Source organism: Gastrolobium bilobum, unplaced genomic scaffold, assembly GCF_033153095.1.
Source record: "Gastrolobium bilobum isolate Gb01-03AN ecotype WA unplaced genomic scaffold, APGP_CSIRO_Gbil_v1 utg22184, whole genome shotgun sequence".
NCBI lineage: Eukaryota > Viridiplantae > Streptophyta > Magnoliopsida > Fabales > Fabaceae > Gastrolobium > Gastrolobium bilobum.
In genome coordinates, this window is record NW_026899915.1 from 26,430 (window position 1) to 44,398 (window position 17,969).

Below are 17,969 nucleotides of genomic sequence, written 5' to 3' on the forward strand. Positions count from 1 at the left end.
ATACACATCGAAGAAGAAGAAGAAGAGATCAACAGTGCAAGGGAGGTACAGGTAGGCACACACCTGCTCAAAACCCCGAATGAAAGCCCATGAATTTGGGTGAAGTTGCGAGGGTGCAACCCTAAGATGTCGGAGAACCGACGTTTGAAAGTTTGTAAAAGGAAGCCGGATACCCAATTTGGTAATGAGATCCCTGTAGAAATAAAAGAAATGGGGCTCGTCCAATATAGGACCTGAGCATACTGGAAAGTCGCTGGGTGGAAGAAGATCATCCCCATTGGGATCTCCCGTTGGGAGTTGGGCCACCTCGGCAGAAGACATTGTGGACCGTTTTTGGAGAACCTCGAGAAGGACCCAATCTTGAGCGTTGGACCCATCCATAACTATATCCCTGGAATATGAAGGACAAAGGTCAGTGCACATATCAACCACATCCGACCTTGGACTACCAACGTCGGATTGCAACGAAGACGGACTCCAAGAAAGAGGAATGGAGCTATCTGAACTACTGACAAGGTCAACAAACGAGACCCGACTCGATGCAGAATCATCTAAGAATGAAGGGGTGACTGACTTAGGAAAACCTAGCTCGGTCGAGGAAAGGCTGGAAGAGCTAGCGCTCAAGTCAAGAGGAGGAATCCGATCCAAAACAGACCTCGTACCTGAGACCACCCCAGAGGATGGCAGTATATAGGACAGCGGGACTGGTTCAGGAGAGGAGCTCAATCTGGGAGCTGAAGGATTCACTAAAAGAGGACTACTCGTACCAAAGTTAAGTCGGGACTGACGACCCCCTCCTGACCGACCCACTCCCCTCCGACCTCGGCCTCCACGAGAACTACGGCGGCCTCCACGGGGACCACAGAGAAGCTGTTGAAGCTTCTCCTCCTCAGTGTATTCCCTACCAAAAAACAAGTACTGAACAGAATGAGGCAACTGACTCACCACTTCTTCCCTCTCCTTGCCACCTAGACTGGATACCGGACCAGAGGAAAAACTAGGGGCACTCATTATGAACCCCCAAGAACAGGAAAGGAACCCCCTCAACACTTCGAAGAAGAAAATATAAACCTCACCTTCAATTTTAAACGGAGGTAACTACTCAATGCAACCTAACCCAACCAAAAAAAAGATTCGTAAAAGCAAAAGGAATAGGGAGGTACCTGAACTTAGAAGCAAGGATGATGAAAACTAGACTCAATGTGTAAAAACCTTCACTGGAAGTGAGGAGAGCTCCAAGAGAGTTTATAAAACACAGAACCAGACAAATGTAAAAGTTTTGAACCTGTTTGAAAGCTGGTATTTAAAGGACGACGAATTGCTTAAGGCGCGAAGGCGAAGAGTTTTTCCAAACGGTTAAGTGATGAGGGGCAAAAAGGGGATTTCACCCTGGACGCATTAAATGCACTTCATCATAACTTGCATAAAGATAAAGCAGCACTCCCTGCACGATGCACGAACTGCCAACGAGCGCGAAACACATGGATCGCCATAACCATCACAGCAAACGTGATATGAAAGGTCAGGATAAAATGATAAGGCCAAACCCCGACTTCCATGTTCAAACAGCGCCTGGACTTCAAAGGTCGGAAAAAGTGGGGCGTAACTGAAGGTCGCAACGTGACCTAGAACGTCAACTCGATCCAGCACAAGGAAAACAAAGCTCGGATCAATGGTATTCAAAAGCTCACAATGAATTCAGGAAATATCTGACATGCTTACATCCGACTTCAAACGCAAACACCATGGAAGGTCAAGAAGCGTAGTGAATGTAATCTTGACAAAACAACTGAGTTAGAATGCTGACGTCGAAGACTCGGGAGTCCAAACCCGAGAACAATGAACGCGGATAAACTGAATCCGTGATAACACAATGACACCTCGACATCCCGAACCTCGGAATACCGAGCTGGGGGGCAACTGTTATGGATATGAATATCATATCCCAACTACCTACTAGAATATCTGGTAGGGTATGGAATCAACAACATCTCAACAAAACAGCCAAAGAGCACAAGATAAGGATCACATCCCAACAGAAGGGGAGTTGAATCCTACTACAATTGGGGAATCTCAAAAGGCCCAAGCATAGGAAGGTAATCCTATAAATAAGAGCCTAAGGACCCAGGTAAATACTCAGAACTCATTTACTACTTTTGCCCACGCTGTGCACACACCCACCTCTTGGCTATAAGCCTATTGCTTGTGCGCAGTGATTGGGACCTCGGCTATAAGCCTAGTATACATCTGATATACACTATCTCTGAGCGCATACCCTACGGTATAGCAATACGGTCTATCCAGGACCTAACATTAATGTTATCAAATAATTAGATAATATTTTATTATTATCGTTTTTAAACTTTAGTTTCCTGTATAAAAACTAAAAGAAAATATGAAAATCATATATATTGCCTTTTAAGTTAGTCCTTAAGAAAAAAGAGAGACTAATTTTCATAATCATTCTAACATAGTAACATTGCCTATTAAATGCATATTAAAATCAACTTATTTTAAATTAATAAAGGGAAAAGTGTTTGTCATTTTAAATGACATAAAATTATGTTATTTTAAGAGAGTGATAGACACAATAAAATATTTTTATTTAAAATTTAAATTAAAAAAATCACCCATTATCTCTTCCATGATTTTTATTTATTGCAATGTTATTAAAACCGGCCCGGTCAATGACCCGGTCGAGGTATTGGGTCACTGGTTCAACCAGTGGGTCACTGGTTGAACTGCATGACTCGGTGATTATATATAAATCTATAATTTATATTAAAAAATTATAAATATACTCAAATAACTGAAAAAATAATATAAATTCTAAATAGTTTAATATAAAAATAATAAATTATACATTATTGTCCAATAAAGGATCAAACAAACACATTATGCTTGTTATATTAGTGTTTCAGGTTCGGTAAATGACATCTCTAACTATCAAATCAAAATTTCCTGCATAGTGCATAATTGAGATAATATTAAGATTGTAGGTACATAACTTATGTAAGTCAATAAGTAACAGATCACTCAAATATGTCAATTATGATTATTTTTTTTGGAATTTTTTTTTTTGAAATATCTTTTTTTTTTAAAACCCGGGCCGGGTCACCGGTTTTTCACCAAAATCGACCGGGTCGCACCGAGTCGTATCGGGTCTGTTACTTGACCGATCCAATGTGATAACCGGACCGGTCAGATGACCGGTTCACCCGGTTCCGGGTCGACCCGGCCGGTCCGGTTCGGTTTTCACAACAATAATTTATTGTGTCTATCTCTCTTTTTAAATAACATAATTTATATTATTTAAAATAACAAATACCAAATCCAATTATAAATCATCATTAAAGCACCAATTTGTGGGTTCCAGAACATTTTTGTTCTTTTTTTTAATTTATTTCCGTTGGTTTCGTTTTAAATATAATAAGTTGGGAGTCCGTGAATGACGGTGAAGAGAATTTGTTGCGTACAGCACTGAGTTGAACCATGCACGTCTTATTTCTTTATTAATACTTTAAAACGGCGTCGTTGTTGATTATATATATGCCCCCAATAATATTTGATTATATGCCCCAATAAGATTCAGTATATATTTTTAGTTTTACCACCCTTGTATCAGTTGTATGATTATTTTTACCTAACTCTTACATTTTTTATTTTTATTTTTAGTAAATAAATATATACTACTCCGATAATAGCAAAGATATACTCCCAATTAACAGAAATTATAAAAAGATATGAGTGACTACTGAGTAAGATGGTAAAAAAAAAAAAAAAATGCACAAAATTTATTTGTTTGATTTAGAACAAAATAATGGTGAATGGCTGAAATTGTGGTTGTAGGTGGATGGATGCGTGCGTGGTCGAATAGAATGAAGCAGTAGCAGTAACGTGGAGGCAGCCACCTTTTGTAGTCGTTGTTGACCTCTTCTCTCTATTTCTTATGCTCTCTCCATTTTATTCTTCTTTTTTAACTATTAGTTCCGATTATTCTACTTTCTCTTCCGGTGCAATCTATATCGTTCCACTTTTTCTATCAAGGTCCGTTTCATTTTTGTTGCGCTTTCTTTTCCATTCCAACGCAACAAGTGTTAGAATCTAGATTCACTTGTGTTTCTCTTGAATTTGCAGTGCTCTAATTTGGATATTGATGCCGCCAGTGCCATCGGGAATTGAGGTTGAACTTCAACTCTGAGCAACAGTTAATAATGTGTGTACGCGAGTGTGGAAAACAACGAAAATCAGTGTTTTTTTTTTATTTTTTATTTTATTTTTTATTTTTTTCTGCCGAATTAATCAGTTAGGGTTTAAGGATGAACTTATATTTACCCGATTTACTGGATGTTGTTGTTTCAAGGTATTGATTTTGACTTTGATGAGCTTATGAACCATGAAATTAGGTGTGGTTGAAGAGTTGGTGATGATTTTGTTGCTCCAAAAAGAGAATGGAGGCGTTACTATGAGAGTATGAGATTTATATGTTACCTCATCGAGATCGTATAAGGGAACTGTGAGAATAAAAAGCAATTTGTTTTAGGTTTAGAAGATGCAAAAATACCATGCTGGTGTAATCATTCTGCGCATTATGGAGTAGATCTCTGTTTAAGTTGTAACATCTCAAGAGAGAGTTAACATGAACTTGTGTTTCTAAATGTGTATGATGTGTCTTTAAATTCTAAATTTTTCCAGATTTGAGTTGGAAATTGCACTGGCTTCTAGCATGAGGCTTATTATAGTGAAGATGCTAATGTTAATGTTATTGGTGATTGTTCTGAACTTGTTTTGTTTGGCTGCAGGTTGTGTGTTATATATGATTGCCGTTTGAAAGATGTTTGACTGTGGTTACAAGTCGCAATACGTGGATGGCCAGCGGGAAAAGTTTGTGAGGTATGCAATATAGTTCATTGCACGGTTACTCTTGAAGAGATAGGGAGGAGAAGAGAGTAAGGAGAAGAGAGTTAGCAATATTTATATGTATGCACGTTGCCCACGTTTTCTCACTTCTCAATACATTCATCAAACATGGTCATGGAGCATTCATTACTGTAATTGATCATAGGTATTGCTTTTCATATGCATACTGCAGTTTTCATGTGTAATTGCTATTTTTTTTTTTGTCTTTTTTAATCACAATCTTGTTTTGAAGAAATTGACAATTAATAACCATCTTTAGATTTTACATGGAATTCAGATTCATCGAATATGACTATTGCTAGTGGTTGTTTACTTAATAAGTATTGCTTTTTTTAAATACTCCCTTCGACTTTAGTATTAATTTGTATCATTATATGAACTTGTGGTTGACATCATCAAAATAAATAATTTATATAATAATCTTAGAGCTTGGTGTTTATTGCAATGAATTTTGATTTGTGATTCTATCAATCATTAAAATGGCAAAGATTTAGTTAATTAATTAATTTTTGGAAAAGAAGAAATTCAGTAAGACAAATACAGCAGGGTGGCAAAGATAAGTTATGCTAATATCCTAATATGTATGGTATACACTTGCAGCATTAGCGAATAGTGTGGCAGGATATACAACCAATTGATCATTTGCTGTGCCACTCATTTGTAATACTGTTAGAAGTAGGAAACATGCTATTTTGGTAATTTCCAGGATGGCTATGCACTTAAATCTTTCAATTACTAGTTTCTTACGAGCAATATTATAAACTGTAAGATGCTCTACATATATATTGTGGATGTAGGTTATATGATATTTGATAAAGATTCCCTCATTGCTTCTCCATGCCTCTGATCTAGTTTGGTTTTATGAATATGCAATCTTTGTCTACAGTATAAAAGGAACAATGGAATATGATATCATCTTTTCTTCGGCCTCTTTTCATTTATTTCTAGGTTGGATGACATGGATTCTAGACTATCATCATCTTCTAATGCTGGAGTTAGAACATCTGGATTTAGTATTGATAAATTAAGTCAAGGGGGCCACAGAAGCTGCACAACCTCTAGGTCTTTTAAAAGAGGAATGAGAAACGGATCTGAAGGACTGAAGTCAATTGGTCGGTCACTTGGATTTGGGGTATCTAGCGCAGTGTTCCCGGAAGATCTTCAAGTTTCAGAAAAGAAGATATTTGACCCTCAAGATGAATTTTTGCTCTTGTGGAATAAGCTTTTTGTCATCTCCTGCATTTTGGCTGTGTCTGTGGATCCACTGTTTTTTTATCTACCTGTCATCAATGATTCATTACTCTGTCTTGGAATAGACCGAAAGTTGGCAATTATAGTTACCACTGTGAGGACAGTTATCGATGTGTTCTATCTTATACACATGGCTCTTCAATTTCGTACTGCTTATATTGCTCCATCATCTCGTGTTTTTGGACGGGGTGAGCTTGTGATAGATCCAGCACAGATAGCCAAACGATACTTACGGCGGTATTTCATCATTGATTTCCTATCAGTGTTACCCTTACCACAGGTCAAGAAGATTGTGTTAACTTGATTAATCTCTTTTAATGCTTTGATTATATGATTCTTTTGTAACAGCACTGCGTTTACAACTCTGTCATCTTTCACTTTGGATTGCCAGCCTATCTTGGCTGCTATTTGCATCTTGCTTCTTTTGTCTTCAAATCAAGGGTTGATTTGGGGTTTCCATTTGTGGATACTTTCTGGAGGGCTTTGTTAGTTTGGTTCTTCTTTTGGGGGCTGGGTGATGAAGGAAAATATGTAGTAGAGAGAATATAGAGAGTATAATAAAAGTAGAGATTAAGACCAAGGCACAAATAAGATATACTTGATTTCTAACAAATTTGTTTATTAAAAATATCATTGAGTATATTGAGATGTATACTACATGATTAAGACCATATCGCTGCCCCAAGGAACTAACATGCGTAATGCCTGTCATGCATACTTTGAAAATGATTTTATTCTCTTTTTTCTCTCATCAGGAGTTCATGCTTTACCAAATTGTGTTCCCTTAAAGTCAGCATCGTCTTTTCATCTAAATTATCTATCCTTTTGCCTGAAGATGACTCATTTTGTTAACTTTTGTGTGAATGTGACCCTGTCTTTAATGTTAAATAATACCTTTTGTTGTTAATATAATAATTGCCTAATTAATGTTCCCTTATAGCTATCATTCCTTTGTGAACTGACAATATGTAATTGTGTTATTTTATCAATAGTAAGTGTCTTTATTGCAACTGCAATTTTATGGAGTATACATTTACTCAATTCTTTTTTTTCCTTTGTTTTATTTTTTTGCCCCTTCTCTGTTCTCGTATTCAGATCGTGGTTTGGAGATTTCTTCAGAGGTCAAAAGGTTCAGATGTACTAGCAACAAAGCAGGCCTTGCTGTTCATTATCTTGCTTCAGTACATTCCTAGATTTCTACGGATGGTACCCTTGACTTCCGAACTTAAGAGAACAGCTGGTGTCTTAGCTGAAACTGCTTGGGCAGGTGCTGCATATTATTTGCTATTATTCATGCTTGCCAGTCATGTAAGTTTTGTTTTATTTTTTACATTTTGTTTAATTATGTTAGTCTTCCCTGCCTTGTTCTATTTGAGTTATTATACACTCCCACTTCTTGTTATACTATTATTCTTGCTATCTAGCTTTATGGTGCATCAACATTGTCGGTCATTTATTTTGCGTCTTTTTCCATCAATGATTCTTTGCAGATAGTTGGGTCTTTTTGGTACTTGTTAGCTGTTCAACGCAATGACTTTTGCTGGCAGAAGGCTTGTAGTGACAATGGGTACAATAAAAAGTTCTTGTATTGTGGCAACCAATACATGGAAGGTTATAGTACATGGCAGAATAAAAGTGAAGATATTCTTACGTCGCAGTGCTCTGCAGATGGTGATAATCCACCTTTTGATTATGGAATTTTCTCACAAGCCTTGACATCTGGTATTGTTTCATCTAAGAAGTTCGTCTCCAAGTACTGTTACTGTTTATGGTGGGGGCTCCAGAATTTGAGGTAATTAATTTTGTTTCCTATGGAGATTTTCATCATCCATTATGTTATGAATCCAAAAACAGTTTTGAGTTTTCAGAGAGAGGGAAAGAAGGGAAGGGGGGAGGGAGGGTGAGAGAGAGAGATGAAAAAAACACAGCAAGGTAGAAGAATACTTTGATATTGTTTATTGAATTACACACAGTGGTGAATTCTTTTATTTTGACTGTATGTTATTTCATGTCTATCAGATTCCAAAATCTCTCATAATCTAATTATCTTTTGCCTTTTTATCGTATTATCATGTGTTCAACGTAAGACGGTTGTTTTGGAGAATATCTTATCCTCCCCTTAATTTGTATTATTCCTATCTTCTCTCTAATAAATTTTTGGTTTTCGATAAATAGACAACCCCTCACAAAAAAAATAAAAAATAAAAACTGTTTTGGAGCATAATTATGCTAGTTCTGTAAGAGAAGCCTTTCTTAAGGTACGTTACAAAATCTAATCATTAGATACAATCAATGGAACTGATTTTTGAAGAACGCTGACCACCCATTAGATTTTATGGAGTTTGACTTGCAGAGGACCTTGTTCTTCCCTTGAATCTATAATTTCAAAGTTTTAAAATTTACTGACCATACCAACTGTGTATGTCATCACAGAACACTTTTTAAAGTTGTTAAGTTCTATCTCGTACATTTTTGTGCATGTTTCAAGATTTGTTTCTATATGCAATTTTTACATAGTCAGTAAAGACGGATTGGTTCCCAATCCTTGAATTTATCATTGTATATCCATAGTATCAGTTCAACTTGCAAACATTCTCTGACCTAACTTTTAAGATAAATAATTGCTTGAATAGTTTGTTTTTTTCCGAGAGGCTACTTTTAAACAGTAGGGATTCACCCAAATTATGTGCTTTATATTTTCAATGATTTATTATGGATGATATTATTTGTTCCCATGTTTGATATTCTTTTCCATTTCATAAAACTACCCATGCATCTTTTCATAGATTATTAAACCACTCTCCATTAGGAAAATCTTTATACGTTGTCCTTATCTTTGTATCTTTTCCATTTCATAGATTATTAAAATTGTTCACACATCCATACTTACTGGTGATTCGTTTATTTTATTGCAGTACACTTGGCCAGGGGCTTTCAACTAGCACCTACACCGGGGAGGTTATCTTTTCAATAGCACTAGCCATAGCTGGGCTTATCCTGTTTGCACTTCTGATCGGTAACATGCAGGTATAATACTTAAAATCAGTTAGTTAATAAGAATATGGATGCTATTATGTCTTTTGGAGAGTATTGGGTCTGTCCTATGGAATTGCATCAGTTTCTCTTAATTTCAGAGGTTTTGGCTCACATAAAGAAGCTAATATTATTTGGGAGTGCTCAGTCTTTGTGGTTCTCTAATGTTAATTGGCTGGACAGGAATGCTAGAATTTTGAAGGGAACTTGTTTGATTCTAGAATCTAGATTTCATTTGGGATAATGTTATTTCTCTAGCTTAACCTTTGGTGTTCTGCCTATGATATTTTAAGAGGTGTTTCTTTGTCAGATGTGCTGAGAGATTGGCATGCTTTGTTACATTATTCAATTCCCTAGGTTCTAGTTTCTCACTTTTTTTTTTGTTTTCTTGAGAGGATGTCATATCCTTTTCCTTTGTACTATTCTTTTCCTCCTTAATAATTTTTATTTTTTTTTTGAATCAAAAAAAGAAAAAAGAATATGGATGGTAGTTTAGTGGGTTTAATGACAGTAAAAGGTGTTAGATTGATGTAGCTAGCCTCGGAGGTGACATGTTCTTATATATTTTGCATTGAGGAAAGGTTGATGTGCTGCCTCTGATCTTTTTTTCATTGGCTAAAGCATGTATAGTTTTCAGATGAATGCTATTATTGCTAGATCTTCTTTGTGTTTGTTATGATCTAATTGCAAGGTACGAGACTTGAGTCCCATATTGGTTATATAGGTGACTAATGTGGGGTTTATGTGGACTTTGGGCTCTCCTACCTCTTAAGATAGCTTTTGGGGTGATGTTCTCTCAAAATTCGTATCAATTGGTATCAGAGTCTTCCACTATGTCTCTCAGTTGCAATCGAGCGGCGCGGGTGGTGTCGCCTGCATTGCAGTTTTCGTCCACAGCTAGTAAAAGGCTAGCGCAAAGCTAGCCCGCGTGGCTGCGGAGCGTGGTGGAATCTTATGATCTAATTGCAAGGTATAGGACTTGAGTCCCACATTGGTTATATGGGTGACTAATGTGGGGTTTATATGGACTTTGAGCTTTCCTACCTCTTGAGCTAGCTTTTGGGGTGAGGTTCTCCCAAAGTTCGTATCAGTATCCTTTTTCAGAACTGATGAAATATTCATGCTAAGAAAGTTCTAAGACAGTTTTGCATGGAGTCTCAGCAAATACACATTCACATGTGCATACAGATACTGAGGAGAGAGCAGTGGATGTTATTTGTTTTCTAAATGTTGTTTCTCCTTGTCATAGAGTGGCTATGTAATAGCTTTCAAGGTTTATGTTCACCAAAGCATGAAAAGTAGATTGTTTGTAACTGACACTGAGTTTTCATTCTTTTCATGTGATTACAGACATATCTGCAGTCTCTCACCATTAGGCTTGAGGAAATGAGAGTCAAAAGGCGTGATTCAGAACAGTGGATGCATCATCGCTTACTCCCACAAGAGCTTAGAGAGCGTGTGAGACGTTATGATCAATATAAGTGGTTGGCAACACGCGGAGTAGATGAAGATAGTTTGGTTCAGAGTCTACCAAAGGATCTTCAAAGAGACATTAAGCGACACCTCTGTCTTGCTTTAGTGAGAAGGGTATGCTGTCAAACACTTGAAATTTAGCAAAGCACCAAAAAGGCCCTTTAAATATGTAACTGAAAAGGGCCTGAAATTTTTCCTGACAAAGAAGAGGACCAATAGAGTTATACATAAAAGAATTAATATACTGTCAGTTACTTCCATGTTTTGTGTTTATTGTGTTACAACTACCTAACCACATCGAGTTGTGGTTAGTGGTCCTTTTGCATGAATTAACTGTTTGGTACTTTCTCTGTTGCACTTGTCATGGAACAGTTCATGATCTTTTCTTGGGTCTTACATGGAAGGGAACTACTACAAAATTGTTATTATTAAACTATTTAAAGTTTTTGCTAACAAACATTTTCTTAAGCCAGCGGTACCTTTTTTTTCCTCCCAATAAACTCTTAATCAGATGAAAAAATTGAAGTCATTCCTCAATGCTCAAGTTCTTTGACTAGGACTTGTGCCTAAAAGGGAGTCATTGATAGTGTTGTTTTGGATGCTTTTGTTATCTTGATAGCATCCTTTATCTTATTTCATTTTTCCGGAGTAATAATAGGTTTCTCGCTCTTATTATGTGCTTTTCAGAATCTCTTAGGCTCTAATCATGCAATGCCCTCTGATATCCTTCAGACTTCTCTCTTAGATTAACTCGCCAAATTGGTGCTGAGCATCTGAATTTGTCAATTTATTAACTGCATTTCTTGGATTTGTAGGTTCCACTATTTGAGAATATGGATGAGAGATTGCTTGATGCCATTTGTGAGAGACTGAAGCCATGTTTATTTACGGAAAGTACTTACATTGTCCGGGAAGGAGATCCAGTTGATGAGATGCTTTTCATCATTCGTGGTCGCCTCGAAAGTGTTACCACAGATGGTGGTAGGAGTGGATTTTTTAATCGCGGTTTTTTAAAAGAGGCTGACTTCTGTGGAGAGGAGCTTTTAACCTGGGCACTGGATCCCAAATCTGGCTCTAACCTCCCATCTTCTACTCGTACAGTTAGGGCATTAACCGAGGTTGAGACTTTTGCCTTAACTGCTGAAGAGTTAAAATTTGTTGCCAGTCAGTTCAGGCGCCTTCACAGTAGACAGGTTCAGCACACGTTCCGCTTTTATTCCCAACAATGGAGGACTTGGGCTGCATGCTTTATTCAAGCAGCATGGCGACGGTATTCCAAACGGAAAAATATGGAGCTTCGTCGAAAGGAGGAACATGATGACTCGGAAAGAGCTCGCAGCAATGCCAGTGGCAGTTCATACAGCCTTGGTGCTACCTTCTTGGCATCTAGGTTTGCCGCTAATGCTCTTCGTGGTGTACATCGTAATCGGAATGCTAAAAGTGCGAGGGAGTTAATGAAATTGCAGAAACCTCCAGAGCCTGACTTTACTGCAGCAGATGATGCAGATTAAATTTTCATTTGTAACTACTCTTTTAAAATGCGTGATTTCATTGATACCTATTTTGATTGAACTTTGAGTTGTACTATGCTTCTGGTTCCTTGTAAATCAAGAATTCTGCCAGAGAGAATGCAATGCACTGTTCACAGTCTTATAAATTGTTGTGGACATTGGTTGGCAGATATGTAATGGAAGTGAGACTAAAATGCTTTTGGATTTTTAATGATTCGAACGACTTTTAGCGTAGTTCAACACTTTAATTGGGCAATTATAGGACATGCCACGTAATGGTCAAACATGTTTTCACTTCCGTATTAATCGACAACCAATGTCCAAGATGAAAGACAACCTAAGCCTATTTTAATTTAGGTACTGGCTAAAATTTGCAATATTAAGCTGCATTTTTAGTGTTTGTTTGCTTTCATCTTCCAGCATCGCCATATCCTTTTGCGTGCATTAATGCATTCTTCAGTAGTTAAGTTAGCATGTATATTGGCTATTATGTGTCGAGGCTTCTGCACTTCACTGATAGCTTGCATTACGCAGCGCTAATACTTTGCTGACAATTATCCAAACAGAAACATTGCAGTGTCATTTCTGTCACCGATTTGGCAAATGTGTTTGCCTGGGAATTTTATCTACAGCAAAGTAAAAACTGGAGTCAAAATCAGTAAGACGCCACTCTATTACATTGCCCAACTTAATTTCTAACCGCATCTTTGATTTCACTTTTCTAACAAGCGCTATGCATATGCACATGAAACCATGCTCCGTTTCAATAAAAAGAAAATTTCAAGTAAGTTATGGCAAGACTCATAGCACATTTTCCCTCACTACAAAAGGAACTGATTTTATTTCCCGAGATATATATGAAGGTGTACATTTACCACCAACAGTAATTCCTTTTTCTCTCCAAGATAAGCATTGAGGACAGTAAGATAATGGTCCTCATGAATGTATCCTATTAAACAATGAGAATATTAAGATACAAAATATGATACTTGGAAAATATATTTAAACAAAATCAGAACTGCAAAACAACCTATACTGAGGAGACTAAGAATTTCTGATGTTTAAATTTAAAGCGGGAACCAAAAAACATAAGCTTCTTGAAATGATATAAGAATCCAGCTACTTCCTTCACATGCCATGGATCAGTCAATTTTCACTGAGGAGTAGATTAGCCTTGTGAACCAGAAGCATGCATAGAAACCAATTGTACCAGTCACCACGAAGAAACCATATGAAAGAAGCAGCATGTACCCGAAATACAAGACTCCAGATACTGGTTTTGTGATCTCAAGCTTTGTGAAGAAGTAAAATGCAGCATATAGGAAAAGGTAGAGTGCGGAGGAACCTGAAGTCAGATATGATCTCCACCACCAAAGGTAGTCCTCACTACAAAGCTGGAAGTAGCAGAGAACTATTGTGATCTCAGCACAAGTAACAATGAGGATGAGGAACACAATGAATAGGAAACCAAATATATAATAGAACTGATGTAACCAGATAGATGTGAGAATGAAGAAAAGCTCAATGAAGACAGCACCAAAGGGGAGTATGCCTCCTACTAATACAGAAAAGACTGTGTTCATATACCAAGCCTGCTCTGGGATCTGCCTAGCAATCTTGTTTGTCTTTACAGGATCCTCAATCACTGGCTTCTTAAAACCTATGTGACCACCAACAAATACAAGTGGAACTGAGATGCCAAACCATAAGAAAACAAGAGCAAACATTGTACCAAATGGCACAGCCCCAGAAGACCTTTCGCCCCAAATTAGAGCATTTAGGACAAAGAATATTGAAAAAGCAGTTGCAGGAAACATAAAAGCCGTTTTGAGAGTTATTTTCTTCCATTCTGTTCCTTTGAACATCTTATAAAGACGCGCTGAAGAATATCCAGCACATAGTCCCATGAGGGCCCAGAGTAAGAGCATGGCTGTCATCAACCCCCCTCTATTTGAGGGAGACAGAAATCCAAGTGCAGCAAAGATCATGGTCACAAGAATCATTCCAAAAAACTGAACACCTGTTCCAACATAAACACACAGTAAATCTGAGTTTAAAGGAGGCCTGAAAACATCCCCATGCACAAGTTTCCACCCTGTCTCTTCCTGAGCTTCCTCTTGGCTCTCTAATTGATTATACTTAGAGATGTCACGGTAAAGTGTTCTCAACATTATCATAGCCACCATGCCAGATAGGAAAAGCACAATCATTAAAGAATTAATAATTGAAAACCAGTGAATCTGGTCATCTGCCATTAGAAGATAGGAGTCCCAGCGAGATGCCCACTTCACATCGCTCTCCTACATGTTTATATAGTTATAAGAAAAAAAGATCAACATCAAAATCCAATTCTCAGTTCCACCTTGGTAATTCAGTTAATTAACATGAATCATGGAACTAACCTGGAACTCAACATCATAGGTAAAAATAATTTCGTTCTTGTGTTCAACCTCTTGAGGAGGTTCAGAGCCTGAGACTATCCTTTTTGCATGAGGATCACAGGTTGTTAAACGGGTGTTCTCATCCCATTCACCTTCATATTCATGCTTTACACTGTACTCATAGGAATGATTTCAATTTACAAGTATTATTAACCATAAAATTAAGAAATTAGCACAAAGCCAATATATATATTCAAGGAAAGAATTATAAGACAACCTGAAAGGTTTAACCTCAAAGCCTACTATCCTTGACATCTCTGTCACTGGATCTCTATGATACTTAACCACAAATGTCAAGTGATTGTGCAAGAAATACTTTTCATCCTTGTTCTGTCAACATTAGTGTACAAAAGGTTAAAATAAATTTAAACTAACCAACCACAACATAAAAAATGGTCATGAAGCTGGCACTTACTCCAGCATACTGTCCTTTAAGACCAATGAGGAATCCATGCAGATACACTAAGGAAGATTCGTGATCAGGCCGTCTTAAGGGAACAACCAAAGGAAGATTGTCTAAAATCCTGCAACAAAATGAATGCAAGGATAGAAATATAGAAATTTTTGTCACAAAGGCATGACACAAGTGAGAATAAGTAAGTAAAATTTAAGGTCATTAGTGACTCACATGTTGACCCGATATTCATCTTCTATCTTTTCCTTGAACTCTTTGGCTGTTTTTTCATTAAGAGTTAGACGACAAACAACATTGCACATCTGTGGTTCTCTCATTTTAAACTGGAAGAATCAAATTTGTTTGAATATTTTTGTAATTGAACATAATAAATGAAAGGAAGAATGTTGCAAAATGTGCACAAAATTTAACCAACCACATATGGAGAGTTTTCGATGCGGTCACCCCTGAGAACTTCACCAAGATTCTCAGCACTGTCAACAATTTGATCTGGATTACAATAAGGTAGTGAATAGTATGAGTAAGGAAGCTGTGTTTTGGTGGAAGTTAGTTTGTTCACTTTCACCCTCAATAGATCCCCCTGTCACCAATGAACATTATTAGATAAGATATTTTAATATTATGATTAGGAAAAACATATATTCTGATCAACCAACTATTAATTAAATGAAGTGAATAATCTGTAAACTGTCAATTATGTCAACCTGACCTTAGAAAATGAAATATGTAGACATTTTTGCAATGTAAAATACATGCCTACATTCCTATAACTCACTCCCTCTATTGCTTGATAAAAGCGGAATTATAGTAAAACATTCATGAATAAACAATGTCATCACCTTTAGTACCAATCAAAATTTCATCACATGAGTTGCAAATTTAAATTCTTTAGTTCCTCAATAAACGGAAATCAACAAAGCAAAAAATGTAGAAGAGATCAAGTAAAATGACTACTACTGGAATGCATTAACTTCTAGTTAATTAACAAGGATTTCATACACCCAGAATACCAAAATGCTCGGATCTCACAAACCCACATAGAATTTACCCAACAAGCCAAAATCACCATTACCCAAATTGCAAAACCAAACAAAGATCTAAATCAATCCAACTAAGCCAAAAAAAAAAAGGGATATACAAGAAAATCAAGAGGACCCAATATCGATCTGACCCGAAATTCAATGAAAAAAGCTTGAACATGCAAATTCAACAATGACACAGAAACATTTTTCTAGTTGGAAAAAACAAAACAAAACGTAAGTTAAGGGAATGACCTTGTGGAAATCCTCGGGTGCAACACCAGGAAGGTAAAAACAAGTTACATGGTGTACATTGACAAGAAGCAGAAAACACACGCAGATCCATTGCCATAGGTGACATGTGAGAAGCACTCTAGCCATGGTTTTCCGAACAACGTAGATCAAGGAACACTTCTCTCCTACTTTCTCTCTCTACACTTTCTCTTCCTCTCACTCTTCCTCTTGTTCCTCCCTTTAGTTTTTTTTATCAAGTTTTCTTGCTTTGTTCGTTACAAAAACGACGTTGTAGTTGTTGGACATAATAAAAACATGCAATCCTTAAACAAACCAAAAACTCGGTTCATATTAGTCTTGGACATTATATTTGTACTTTTTAAAAATAAAGATATCTATGACTAAATTTCCCATAAATGATACGATGAATGGTATTTTTTTTTTTTAATTTCTTCACTGGATCATAGATTAATGGGTTTGTTTTTTTTCTAAAGTTACATTAGATAACTTTATCTAATCTTCATCGAAACGACGTCGTTTTGGGCGAAAATCATGGTGTATTTGTAATTCTAATTTATTTCAGGGTTATAATAGTCTTTATCATTCTGATTTTTTAATTTTTCAACCCAAAACGACGTCGTTTCGATGAACATTAGACAAAGTTATCTAAAGTAATATTAGATACTTTTCCCCCTAGATTAATCAACTAATCCATATATGTTTGAAGTTTCTAAAATTACTTTAGATAACTTTATCTAATGTTCATCAAAACATATATAAAAAAATATGTTAGAGCCCATATTTTTTACATGGCTCTATATGACCCTCACATATTTTTGTGTGTGTATTTCGATGAATATTAGATAAAATTATTTAAAGTAATTTTAAAAATTTTAAATCCTATAATATATTTATATATTAAAACTTGAATTCGAAATCACTGTAATAATTTCTTACTAATTGATTTACGTACGGATCTAATAGGTAATTTAATCTAAAAAAAATGATGAACGATGATGTGCGGTGGGGATTGTTTATTTTAGTTGTGTTTTTCAGTTGGTCATGATAGTTAAGGCATAACCGAATTACCTACTTTGTAAGAAACCTTCTACTCAGCTTTATTTATTTTGTTTTATTAATTAATTCAGGAATCATTAGTTAAATAGCTAGTTGGTACTTTTTTTTTTTTTTTTGGTAAGCGCTAGTTGGTACTTTCTATTGGCAAAGGTACGTGTTAAGTACGAAATCTATAAATGAAAGAGTAAATATCCTTTTTAGTCCTTGTTAATATCTACGAAATCTTTTTTAGTCCATGGCAATAAAAAAGGACCAAATTGGTCCCTGAAATTACAAAAAAAGGGCCATGTTAGTCCTTATGTCAACTCCCAAATATGTAGAGTGGCCTTTTTCTTGTACTTTCAGGGACCAATTTGGTCCTTTTTTATTGTCAGGGACTGAAAAGAACTTCGTAGATATTGTCAGGGACTAAAAATCGTGTTTACTCTAAATTAAATTAAATGTGGCTGCATCTCTGTTCGATTGAGTTCCATATAAATCTATGATAATTTATTCACACAATAAAAAATAATTAATGAATTATATAAATTTGTCTATTCCAAATAGAGGGAAAAAACGGTTGACCAACCACTTTCAGTTTACAAATAAAATCTAG

At 36.3% G+C, this 17,969-nt stretch overlaps 2 protein-coding genes across 2 annotated transcripts; one reads left to right on the forward strand and one right to left on the reverse strand.

Annotated features, from left to right (window-relative positions):
* The first annotated feature begins 3,851 nt into the window (after positions 1-3,851).
* On the forward strand, positions 3,852-12,403 carry LOC133294189 (probable cyclic nucleotide-gated ion channel 5). The gene is made up of 9 exons (XM_061492835.1): positions 3,852-4,047; positions 4,138-4,183; positions 4,803-4,893; positions 5,869-6,451; positions 7,267-7,479; positions 7,662-7,963; positions 9,087-9,198; positions 10,555-10,791; positions 11,493-12,403. Exons 3-9 carry the CDS (start codon positions 4,835-4,837, stop codon positions 12,186-12,188), a joined length of 2,202 nt encoding a protein of 733 aa, XP_061348819.1. The 5' UTR covers positions 3,852-4,047; positions 4,138-4,183; positions 4,803-4,834; the 3' UTR covers positions 12,189-12,403.
* A 927-nt stretch (positions 12,404-13,330) lies between these two features.
* On the reverse strand, positions 13,331-16,444 carry LOC133294190 (transmembrane 9 superfamily member 10-like). Its single transcript, XM_061492836.1, has 7 exons — positions 16,319-16,444; positions 15,460-15,624; positions 15,258-15,367; positions 15,045-15,153; positions 14,847-14,959; positions 14,591-14,741; positions 13,331-14,488 (listed from the first exon to the last, which is right to left on the reverse strand). Exons 1-7 carry the CDS (start codon positions 16,442-16,444, stop codon positions 13,331-13,333), a joined length of 1,932 nt encoding a protein of 643 aa, XP_061348820.1.
* Positions 16,445-17,969: the final 1,525 nt, after the last annotated feature.

What these genes read in the sequence shown, in the direction of transcription:
- LOC133294189 (XM_061492835.1), top strand. Translation starts at nt 4,835, where the DNA reads ATGTTTGACTGTGGTTACAAGTCGCAATACGTGGATGGCCAGCGGGAA. An exon ending in CAGTGTTACCCTTACCACAG is followed by an intron (nt 6,452 to 7,266) that starts GTCAAGAAGATT and finishes TCTCGTATTCAG; the next exon opens with ATCGTGGTTTGGAGATTTCT. An exon ending in TGGGGGCTCCAGAATTTGAG is followed by an intron (nt 7,964 to 9,086) that starts GTAATTAATTTT and finishes ATTTTATTGCAG; the next exon opens with TACACTTGGCCAGGGGCTTT.
- LOC133294190 (XM_061492836.1), bottom strand. Translation starts at nt 16,444, where the DNA reads ATGGCTAGAGTGCTTCTCACATGTCACCTATGGCAATGGATCTGCGTG. An exon ending in TCGAAAACTCTCCATATGTG is followed by an intron (nt 15,368 to 15,459) that starts GTTGGTTAAATT and finishes TGATTCTTCCAG; the next exon opens with TTTAAAATGAGAGAACCACA. An exon ending in TTAAAGGACAGTATGCTGGA is followed by an intron (nt 14,960 to 15,044) that starts GTAAGTGCCAGC and finishes TAATGTTGACAG; the next exon opens with AACAAGGATGAAAAGTATTT.